Genomic DNA, 12,741 nt, shown 5'->3' on the forward strand with positions numbered 1-12,741 from the left:
AAGTATTGAGATTTTTAGACTAGTTGGATGCATTTTGAATTTTTCCGATATTAATATTATAAGATAATTGATATACATATACGTATATTTAAACATTCCTTCACCGTTTCTTTTGAATCTCATCTTCCATAATTATTTTTCAATTTTCTACTACTTTCCATTGATTCTCTCTTTCACTAATTGGAACTTCTTCTTTTCATCTTTTGAAAATAAAATATTTTAAAAATGTTTTTCAACTATTTTATATATCGCAATCTCTATACACGAAAGATATAAGTCAAGTACATGTAATTTAGGTTTGAATATAAACTTAATTTATAGCCTGCAAGTACAAATACAGTTGGTGTTAGTGAAAAATGTAAAAAAGGAAAGAAGGAGAAAAGAAAGAAAGAAATTAAAATCAAAAGAATCAAATTAAATGGAGCACGAGAATTACTCGATTGTTTCCTAACGTGTAGATTGTGGGCTCTATAAAAGAGAGAAAGAATGAGAAAATTGTTCGATTCACTTATCAAATCGATCAGTAAATTCTGCTGAAGAAATGATATCGATTGTTCAAAATCGGCACAATGTTTGTTGAATCTACAGTTGTTTTCACCGAAGAAAGCGAGAATGATTAGTGGACGTGTGTGTATTGATTCGTGGTTAAATTTAGAATGAAATTAAGGCACGGTTAAATTGGGGACATTTCGACTGTGGAAATTAGAAACCATCAGGTATTGTTATGTAAATGAGAGAAGAATTTTTTACAATTGAATATTTTAATGAAATATAAACAATGTTAATTACTTGAGTTTTTAATAGTTGATTTTTATAGATGATTATTCAAAAGTCCACAATTAATTACCGAATAAAGTCCTTATTTTCAATACGTACATAAAATATTTATTTTGTACACTTAGCCTATATATTTACATACGTAGAAAATGCTAGGAATAATAAAATTAGAGAAGAAACTTCTTTTAATTTGCATATTCACGACCAATTTTACGCAGTCTTTCATAAATCGAAAACAGAAAGCCTTTCGCACTTCTTTCTTGAATACATGCCAAGAGTCAACAAGGAAAAGGGGGAATGCAAATTTTGCTGAATCTTGAGTTTAACATTTTTTCGTATGCTCCTGTATGTACTCTTTACCACTGAGTGTGTCGCATTAATTTGCATTAAAATTTTCTGAATTTTACAGTAGTTATAAGAAATTAAGGTGTACTGCGCACTTTTCATTTTTCACAGTTTAACGTGTCATATATTGTTTAAAGTTATAAGCGAAAGTTGAAGATGATGCAGAGGACCATAATGTTTTATTTCTATATAATATCTATGAATATATGTATATTATACATATATACATTTATATGTATATAATATCCATGAAAATATGAAGTTGTGACTATTATATATTGAAAAATGAATTTTCGTTTTCTAAGGAATACTAGAACTTGACATTTCCCCTTTTGCCTGTGGACTCTTCACATGTATATATATGTATGTATAGTTCTATATACATTTTATTATAAAATCCACGTTCTATATTTGCAATTTTTAAATCGTAAAAAGTCAAATTTCGATACAATTTGGAATTTTTATTATTCACAATTACAAGTAACGGCAGTGTCAACGCGGTACCGCTAGAAAATTATGACACTTCTAAATACTACTAAAACTAATCGAAAATTATTCTTATCGGAATATTATACTTAGATAGATGCATAATTTATAGATGTTTCACGATAATTTTCAATATTTCAGATTCGTGTTAAATGCACATAAAAGAATGTTATACTGTTTATAAAACAAGCGCGAAGCTTTAATATGCCCCTCGTGGCGATCAGACACGGCAAAAGTTTTCAGCGTTGGTACATGCACGAGCATCGCAAACTCATAACGCGTCTGCGCGTAATAAGTCGATGCAATTTGTACGTTCTTTATTGGACGCATTTGTATTTGCTTAATTACATTGTTACGCCGCCGGCTATTACTTCGACGCGGCCGAGTTAATGGGACGATAATACACTTTTCGTAACCTGCTCCGCCGCCATTCAGTCTGCGCCTGAAACATGCATGCGCGAATTTCTCTGAACAGAAGTATCTCTTTTGAAACGATAGCAGCTGGATTAATGAATTTTTAGATAGCTCGAGATAATTTTAATTTTCTCCTTTCTGCGAAGCAAGTTAACGAGCCTTCTACAATCTTTTTGGCATGGTATCGCTTTTATTTAATCCTTCCGAGTTGAATTATTTAGCGATTTTAGTTTCAGTACTTTCGATTACGAAATTCGCATGGGAAATTTTAGTTATCGCTTTCCTTTGCTAGAGTTTATTAGTTTTGGCAGAAGGTTCATATAATGTAACATATCATATTCTTTTTTAAATCTTCCGAAGAAATTACGAATCGGAATAGAAATTTTTCAAAGTACTATTATTGTTTCCTTTCAGACAATTGTTATCTAGGAATTAACTTTTGAAATTCGAGAGATTAAGTAAGGACAGGTAAGCGAGGATTAAATTCACGCTTTCGTTACGTTTGACAACGTTCGAGTTTTCACAAATAAAATGAAATTTTCATCTCAAGAAGTTGTATCACTCGATACAATTTTATAACATTATTTTATTAATGCGAAGGTTTTTTTGGTAATTTGATTTTATCTAACAGTGGAGAAGCTTCTCTGCGAAGACTTACAGGGTAGAAATTGAAGTTTCGAGATTTTATTTCCTTTACTGAAGATAAATTTAGAATGTGAAGAATAAACAGGAAAAGACTAATGCTGCTTGTCAATATTCCGTGCAACTCAATTATATTCCTTCGAAACATTTTTCCAACTTCTTCCAACTCCTTTAACGTTTACGCTCTACATTGACTACCTTGTTAGCTTTTAGTTTACATCTTGTTATTTCAATTTATTTATAGATTTAACTAATGCAAAGATATTAAGGACAATCCTAAATTCAATGAACTCTTTAACGTTCTCACTGTTTTTTAAATTTTACTTTTCTCATTACTCACTTTGTTAATTCGAATTATATCTTATTCCAGTTTCGTAACAAATCCAATTAATGCAAAATTACTAATTGCTGCCTGTATTTTAGTTTCTATATTTTACACTGATCGTTTTATTCATATTTCATTTGCATCTTACTAATCCAGCTTTTCTATAAATTTAATTAATAAGATAAAGCTACGTATATTCTTTCACGCAACTGGAAAAGCGAAACCTAAATGAAGATTCATTACACTCTTTAAATGTTATAACAGGTAGTTTATTACGGATATTCATTCCATACGCTTTTACACATTTAAATTTAGATTCCCTATAAATGCATAAGTATCTGCAGCCTAGTTATAACAGAGCCTGCAGAAAAATTTCAATTGATAAAAGTTATTAAAACGCAAAACAGAATATTTTTAAGGTATATCACTTATACAATACAGAAATTGAATATCCTCCTCGACATATTTTCTGTTTCTCTTTTTAAAAATAAAATAAAGCCACAATTCACAATTCACAAAAATTGTTGACTTTCGCTTGTGTTGAATCGGAACCAGAAAAACGGGAAAAAGAAATTGGAAGATAGAATAAGATATGTACTATCTATAGATACTATATATCTCATGTACAACAAAAAATCCAACTTTAATACAATTCTAATACATTCTCTTTAAATCTTCTATCACAGTCATAAATAGAAACTCCAGCGAATGTACATGTCTTTAATACATTTTTCCCTGTACAATTTCTGTCTTATGAAACGCAATTTATAAACGTTAAATCCCGTCTGGTCGTCGTCGCGATCGTCGTTCTCGTTGTTGTCTGGCGTGGACAGAAAAGTTTCCAGACACTTTTAACGCCTGTCGGCATGATATACTTTCAGTTCGCGCGATGTATATCTGAAACCGCGCGAATTTCCGCGAGTTCGTCCTAATTAACAAGATGAAAATCGCATTTCGTCCCTTTTGGTCGCAGCTGGGCTACGGGCAGCTTTTAATCGTTTTAATCTAATTTTGAAAAGCACAGGCTCGTTCGTACGGCTGGCGTATTATCGCGCCGTGCGATCTTGCTTTTTCCAACCTTCTACAACCCCTGCACGGTGGCCGACGTTCGTTTCTTGCGACGAATTCCGTTGAACGCGCGACCTGCCGAGCTTGAATAGCGAAGTTAAGTTGTCACGCGACCGTTGAATGAACATCATACGTCTTATCTGCGTGATATATTCTGTCTATTAGCGTAGCCATCGTATTGTTAAAAATGTGATGAAGGGATAGCTGACGTAATTGCAAGGAGAATCCCATTGTACGACGCTCGAGAAGTTAAATGAAAAAGGGGATTCGCGAGGAACGTCCTAAGAGCTCTTCTGATAGTTGCATTAATTCCTTGAATTAGCTGGTATCTTACAGTAGTTGTATAAATAGCGGCTGATAAAGGGAACTTTATAGAATAATAAGGGTAAAGAAGACAAAATAATTTTACAAACTCTTTCGAACGACTTAGGTAGTTGTATCTTGTAGTAGTAGTAGTTGTAGACTGATTGTGATAGTTGTATTAATTTATGGAATTAGCTGTTATCTCACAGTATATTTCAGTTATCTTATATATGTAGTATCGCGGACATAAGGCCTAGGAGTTAGCGATACAATGTTGCGAGAGCCGAGGCGTTCTTCAATCGTATAGTTTTGTAAAAAGGGCCTACATGGCCTTGGCCATGAACGGTCGCGGAACACGTGCGTGGTGGGTCTACGGAAAGACAAAAGAGATGCGAGAGCGGCAGTTTTAGTTTGGAAGTCGGAGAGAATAAGTCGAGAAGTCAGAGAGTGCGAGTTGCGTTGTAGAGTATAGTGTTGCTAGCGTTGTCGAGAGAGTGTGGTCCACGTGAGAGAGAACGTTGGATCCGTTGTGTTGAGAGTTGTCTAGATTATAGCGTGTTATTGCCATTAGTTCATGTTAAACTACCATCGTTTTTCTGTCTATATTTGTACAATCCATTCATTATAAATAAATCACCAATATCAGGATATAATAACAGTATATTCCATTGACGATACTACATATATATGGTGTAAGATAACTGTATATAGTGGCGGATAGAGGAATGTTTATAAAACAATAAATGTAAAAAAGGCAACATAATTTCACCAACTCTTTCGCACGTCTTAAGAACGCTTGTAATAGTTGTGTAGATTTCTTGAATTAGCTGCTATCTTAAGGTAGTTGTATATACAATAGCGTAACAGAAAGAATAGAAGAAGGTTTATAAAATAATAAGTGTAAAAGAAGACATCATAATTTTACAAAATAGATTTATATTTAATAAGAGCATTCGATAGATATATACCACAGAATAGATGATTGTTATTAACGTGGTAAACAATTTTTAGTATAAAAGTTACTAAGACTCACAGTGTCTTAATTTTAAACTTTCTTTTATCTGCTACTACATGTATATTGACCTATTTGACGTGCAAATTTTGTCGGATTTTAGAATCATCGGTCATGTTATGACGATAGCAAATGAAAAATGACTTACTGTATACGTCTCGACGATAAAATATGACATAAAAAAGATTAAAAATTTTAGGAGGTTCGTTAAAACCTAGAAACATATTTTAAGAATGACTTATCATAATTCAGCTAGAAAATTCTTTTTTAAAACACAGCAAAGAATTTCTTTACAAAGCCGATACGGGAACTTTCCTCTAAAGAATTTTGAAAAATTTCTATTTCCTCTAATTTGTTGGATCTATTTTTAACAATTGTATGTACAAGATATTGCTTTTGTCTATAGTCGGATTATTTACAATTTCTGTACGTGTGATCAGAAGCTTTTCTCCGTTCGTTTGATTTTGTATTTCCTCGAGAAGTCTCGTAACACGTTCAACCGTTTAAGGGAAAGACAGATCGTAAAGGAAACTCGTGGAGCAACGAAAGTTCAAGATATAGGTTGAAAGGCGAGTTTGATTCTATTTTTGCGTCGGTCAATTGGTTTCGGGTATGTGGTTGTTAGCGCTTCTCTGGCTACACTTGAAAGTCACAGTGGTGCGATATTTTCTGTAGAGTTTGAAGTTTAGTGACCGTACGAGACGTTTGTAAAACACGTAAAATAGAATTTTATGAGCCAACTGAGTTTAATAATTACTCGCCCGGTCGGAATAAGAGTGGGTACATTTTTTTGAAATTTTACTCGACTTTTCAACACGTTCCGTGCCCAGCGGTAAGTAAGCGTTTTGGCAGAGCTTTAAACTGGAAGAGTAGGAAAATTACGTTGGCAAATTTAATCGGAGGAAAATTCCACTTGTACTGAATTTTTTGACAGTTTCGTCTTCACTCGTATCCATTTTATTTGAACAATTTTTTCAAAGAATATCTCTATTTGTTCGATGGAAGTTTCAGTTCCGCTGACTATCGTATATAACCGATGACCCAGGGAACTTGTGAATCTTTTAATAGCGAATTGTTCGTAAAGCGAAGAAAAGAATAGAATTTGACGCTTCACTGCTGCTTTACTCAAATATGCCATCATTTTACTAAATTATTTTGCTGGCCTATAACCTAAAGACACTATATTGCACGTGATATTTAATATCAATCGTTAGCATTGAATAAATTTGTCTTTTTGTTACATCTATACACATAAGGATGTAAGTACTTTTTTCCCAAGTATCCTGCCTTTTGCTTGCTTAATGAATATTATGCCTTAAACTCGTTTTATATCTACCTTTTGCATATACTTTGTATACCTACATTTTTATTTTTATATTCTTGTAATGTTACAGTAAATTTACTTATCATAACATGGTAATACTTATACCATTATATGGAATCAATAATAGTATTGTCTGATAGCAAAATATTCAAACGTCAAAAGAGAACATTGAATGTTAATTATAGGAATTAAATGTTAATTAAACGATATGTGTTTTATTCAACCTGCAGCTATACGTTATTAAGTCGATAGGTGATTTCACACGTTCCAGTCGCGGCGTGAATGAATATCAAACTACTTTGAAGTAATGAAATGGTGAATCTTTCATTTAATTAACATTGTCTACGTACATGAAGAATAGATAGCAGGAATTCCATCCTACTTTCTGAATTGTTAATGACTCTACTAGTTAGATTCAAATTTCGTAAGGAAGTTATATAAAAAATTTCACATCAAAAGTATTTAAGTGGTCTAAATTCATATACTTTTATGAAGCTGCGAGATTTTCACGATTTTCTAATGGTTACACGCATTCTCTTCTTAAAATATTAATAAGCGTATTACATCCCTCTATTACATATCCTTACATATCTCTACTACATATATAATAGATATATTACATATCTCTATTACATATCTATTACATAAATATATTACATATATTTAATATTAATTAGAAAATTCCAATAGCAACTTTCTATTTCGTAAATTAAACAAGAAGAACAGAAGATAAAAAAAGATAAAAAAAAAAAAATGGTATAAAGGTGTGTTACGAATAAGACGCGAAATTTAGATCAAATTTTAATTCTTTCAGATAATATCCGCGAATATTTATAAAATTTTTCAGATTATAAATTATTCTTGAATAAAACAGATTGTATCGGATCAATAGCAGAAGAAAGAAGTATTTTGAGATTAAGTGAGTAGCCGTTAAGATAATCTACACATATGTAATTATTTGATACGACAAGGAAAGAAACAAAAGACCTCGAATTATTAAGTTATAATATAAAATCATTTGAAACCTAAGAAGCTTTTATCTCGAATATAATTTTAATTGTTTAGCTTTTATATACATAAACGAATATTCTTTAGAATTCAGTAAAGTACAACACGTTAAAAATGTGATATTTCATATGATGCAACTAATACAAGATATATGTTTTCGCATTTACGTTTCTTTGTGACATACATTTTCCTTTGCACAAACTGGACAAAATGCGTATTAACATATTAAATATTATTACTTCGTATCGCAGTGTCTACAAAAAGTATTGGCACACATCGTTATCTTCCACTGAAGCATTTTTTTTTCTCAGCTCTACATTTCATTTTCACGGTATCAAATTTTTGTATTCATATGAAAGTACTAATGAATTATACGAAATTTAATACACTTGAATCTAATTAATTAGTACATAAATGTTATGATAAATACAATATTGTGCGAATATTTTTCGTAACTATTATATTCGATAAATCGTATTTTGTTTGCAACCAAAACACGATTTGTCTTGTTTCATGTCTTGTTCTGCAACAGGCGGATTTTTTAACGTCTTACCTCAGGTTTCAACAGTTTGTTGATACAGTTTATTCTGCTGCTCAGAATCTCCAACTCCAGGCGTTCCTTGCAGAGCTGTCGAAATACAGAGAGCTTAAGTCGCGTAACTCTAAAGAGGGGAGAAATTTATTCGAGTGTAGAACAACCTACCATTTTCTTCGTCTTCTCCTGGAACACATCGGTCTGCTGCAACTGGAAATCAGAAAGCAATTTACCATTTACCGTAACCGTATTGTTGCTCGCGTGTCGACCAACACTCCGAAGCTATACGAAGGCAAAACAACGAAATGCACTTTCGGCATGGTGCACCGACTCGAAACAAACTTACGTGCTTATGAATGCAATTGTAGATCGGTCTGATGTCCGCCATGCTTTTCTTCCGCGGAATTTTCTGTAAATTAAACACGATTATATGTAGACCGGGTGTCTCATTTTAATTGATTCACGAAACTATCTGCTGAATTATACATTGTTCTAAAAAGCATCTCAAATAAAGCATATTCGATAAATTTACCATTATTAATTATACAAATAAAACTCTTGTTTCGAGGGAAGCATCTTATGATCCTCGCAAATCTTATCTATATGGACGTGCCTTCGAAATTTCGATATGTCCTTTGTGTTTTTTAAATAGAGCTATACGTTTTTTTGTACATCACTCGATGCATTTTTTAATTCTTTACAAAAACGTAAAAGGTATTTGCGTGGAAATGTGATTAGTTCAAAAGATATTTTAATTTTAATCTTGTAAAACTTATCATATGAAAGACAAGGAAAGATAACGCAAAGCTTTTGCATTTATGTTTTTCTTGTTTCTCTTTCGCAATTTGATGAAATTAACATTGAAACATCTTTTAAACCACGCATTTTCAGATAAAAGTACCCTGATACTTCTTTACAGAGGATTAAAAACTGAATCGAGACACGTAAAAAAGTCTATAGTTTCATTTAAGGAAACAAAAGTTATGCTGAGATCTCGAAAAATGTCACCATATAGTCAAATCTGATGTTCATCATAAGACGGCCCCGTTTTATTTGAAACATTTTTTCGAAAAAATGAGACGCTCTGTATAGTGATAGCTCGTTTCAAAATGAATTCAACATGTTATTATTCGCCGTACCTTGTCCGCTTCTTTTTGCAATTCCAGGAAGACTTTTTGATTCGAGACGATCGCTTTTGCACCCTGGGATCGATACATGAAAATGAATAACTTGGTGTCTTTAAATATGTAGAATATTATTAGATCTATTGGAAGACTGGCGTATTTTCGTATTATATATAAACCACGCAAAAGTCAAGCATCAAATCAATTTCGTCAAGATGAAATCATTCGTCGTCTAAACATTCCATTTCCAGATTTTTATACTATAATTTGAAAATTTGTAAAAGATAAAGTTGCTTATCGTGACATTCTGTTTTTGCAGCTGCCACAGATGTGTAATCTCTCAGGTTACCTGATATTTCATTTATCGAATGTCATTCTGTTATCGTCTCTCTGATCTATATAAAGATTATTGCTTGATATTTTAATTAAAATAATCACGTCAGGATATTATCTTAGTTTTCTATTTTAGGAATTGACGATTGCGATAATTAAGTTATTTATTGTTGCCGTGTAACATTACAATATATAACACGATAAGATTTAAGAAAACATTAAAGCTACAAAATAATATAAAACAAAATTTTCAATCTTCGTTTAATAATATAGGGATACGTTTACAATAATGAGATCATTGACGAAATTATTGAATTGAAATTCATCTCTTGAAAGTTTAAGTCGGAATGCTGCTTAAAGAAATGAAGAATATTCCAAATCTCAATATGAAAGTGTGCTAAATAAAGTCGAACATGCTCGACGTGCTTGCAACTTCGTGCTTGATCAAATTAACCTTTCTCGCCGTTCAACGCCGATAAAAACTTTCGATCTTTCCGCTAATCAGAACACCGCAGAGAAAGAATGAGAAAGAAAGAAAGAAAAGAGAGAAAGAGAGAGAGAGAGAGAAAGGAAGAAAAGGGGAAACGATGCAAACGAACACTCGTAATTGCGAGACATCTTGTCGACGATACTACGATACTTTCTCGACTGTTATCGATCCGTCTGCCTTCCGCTCATCCAGACGAAGTAACCGGCCACGATTTAACAGAACAATTGTAACGCATCGAGGCGTTAAATCACGAGCTAGCCTGCAAGATACGTTGTCATAAAATACTATCTTAATCCATTTACAGCTTTTGGCTCTTTTCATTTTTAACACTGTTAACCTTACAACACGGTTAATTTGTCAGATAGTTACAAAATCGTTTTGTAAATATATCTTCAGGTAGTTAGACTTAAAAGTTTAATAATATAATAAATATAAAAATGAGAAAAGTTAAAATTCATAAATAATATCGTATATTTTTATATGTTCATCTTAGATAGATTTTTGCGGAACACTTGCTCTTATACATCACGTTACGTTATTAAGGCCACTAACGACTCAGGTTCGTGTATAACTTTCACGTGGAGAATGTATAAAATATGTAAATATATACATTTTATGTTTTACATTTGTTATGGTATGTTTGTAGAAAAAATTCAATAATTTGAAATGGTTGAAAAGTTAAAAAATTAATATGATAAAAAATTTGGAGAAGTCCATAAATAAATAAATATACTTGTATAATTTTATAGTAGTTAACACTGACAGTTAACTCACATGATGCCTAGTGTAGCGTCGCCGGTCGTTATAATATTAACATGTCGAGTGCCACGGAGGTCACTGGCGACTGACATTATACTTGCTAGTGACGTCATGTAGATTAATCTCGGAATTAATTAAAGAGCTTAAGCTAAAGAAACATATTCGTAAAATTTGTGATACTTTCAAATATTACCACAACAATATTATAAAGTACGACACAAAAAGCACTGGACTGCACTTACAGCTCGGGGATGAAGCGTGGCAGGGGAAAGATAAAGGAACGACTATCAAAGATGTTTTGTGTAGCGACAGTGTTGCAAAGATTAGCTCGATCATTACACTCACAATCGGCACAAGTGGATGTGTCTTCAATTATGATGTTTTCCGCTCGGTCGAAAAATGTTGGACAGGAAAAGCGAACAGCAGATAAATATTAAGTTTTTTGCTAAGCTGGAAAAATTTGCAACGACATTTTTTCAATTATTGACCAAGCGTTACGACGAAGATTTTATGTCTCGAGTTCGTGCCTTTAAACAACTTCATCAAATGAACCCAGTTTTTGTTGTTAGAAAGTGCGGAAGCGAAAGCAACGGAAGGGATTTTCAACGGAATTGTCTCGAACTAAATTGCCTTGAACGCTGGCACAATCATATGCGGTTGTGTCTCAACTCGAAAGGGAACTACTTCGAAGATGATCCTAGTTAATCTTCTGAATTTGTTTAGTAAAAATAGTTACAAGCGCAGTCTTGTTTCTTTTGTGTCACACGTCGTATAGTACAATATAACAATGCGTTACGTTATTATTAATATAACGATCTAATAATGTATTACCATACAACAATGTAACATTATCCTGCTGAAATAAGTGACAGTATTCCAATGCTGTGGCTGGCAGTCAACGTATTAAATTTTTTGTCCGATTGTCTCGCGAAAAGAACCGTTGTCATAAAAATGAGCAAAAATCCGACTCACCACAAGCGAACAGACAATGACGATGAACATCATGAGTAAGGTAACGAACGTAACGATCCCGCATTGCGGACCCAAATTAAACATGAGCCTCAGCTTAGTATCCGCCAGCAGATACTGGTATAACTGAAACCAAAAGGAATCATTTTCATCTGAAACGGGGTTATCTTGTATTTTATGTCACTCCACTTTCTTATTCGCCAATAGGACTTTCGGCAAAAAGATACGCATAACTGTCTACGGACCAGCCATTGAGGACCAGAATTATAGGATCTGTAGTATTTGTGGAATCTTGCGACTTCCATGGCGATTTCGAGTTCTGATAACGCGAAGCCGATAATTCTTCGCGATTGTCACGAGCATCACGTGAATTTGGACGGTCCACGCGAGTCGAAAAAACTGACAGTTTCGGCGGATCGTTTGACAGAAAATGGTCGACGCGTTTCCCTTGCCCCACCCTATTGCTCTTCCCCTCTTCCATATATAAGTACGTGTATTTACATGTATGCCTGTTCAATTTCGTACGAGGGGTGTGTGTTCGAAAGTAATGCACGAGCGGACATAAGGCGAATTATGTAAAAGTACGAAGAAAATATAGAATAGAATTTTGTCATACGATGTTTCGTTTTCTTTTGAGAAAATCGAGTATGAAAATGTATCGTGTGTACTTGAACATGGCTAATTTCGTAAACTAAACGGGAGTAAATAATTGACAAGAGGTGATTCTACGTGTGGAAGTAAGTCGAAAATATAGAACAAAGTTTGTTCATAAGACGCTTTATTTCCAAGAAAATAAATTTTGAAATTTCTCGTAGGCCTGCCAATTC

At 33.1% G+C, this 12,741-nt stretch overlaps 1 protein-coding gene across 1 annotated transcript; it reads right to left on the bottom strand.

Moving 5' to 3' along the window:
• Window positions 1-1,975: 1,975 nt before the first annotated feature.
• Window positions 1,976-12,219, bottom strand: LOC122568657. The gene is made up of 7 exons (XM_043728635.1): window positions 12,160-12,219; window positions 11,918-12,040; window positions 9,379-9,441; window positions 8,586-8,648; window positions 8,408-8,449; window positions 8,258-8,332; window positions 1,976-2,050 (listed from the first exon to the last, which is right to left on the bottom strand). Exons 1-7 carry the CDS (start codon window positions 12,217-12,219, stop codon window positions 1,976-1,978), a joined length of 501 nt encoding a protein of 166 aa, XP_043584570.1.
• Window positions 12,220-12,741: the final 522 nt, after the last annotated feature.

Source organism: Bombus pyrosoma, linkage group LG6 (genome assembly GCF_014825855.1).
Source record: "Bombus pyrosoma isolate SC7728 linkage group LG6, ASM1482585v1, whole genome shotgun sequence".
NCBI lineage: Eukaryota > Metazoa > Arthropoda > Insecta > Hymenoptera > Apidae > Bombus > Bombus pyrosoma.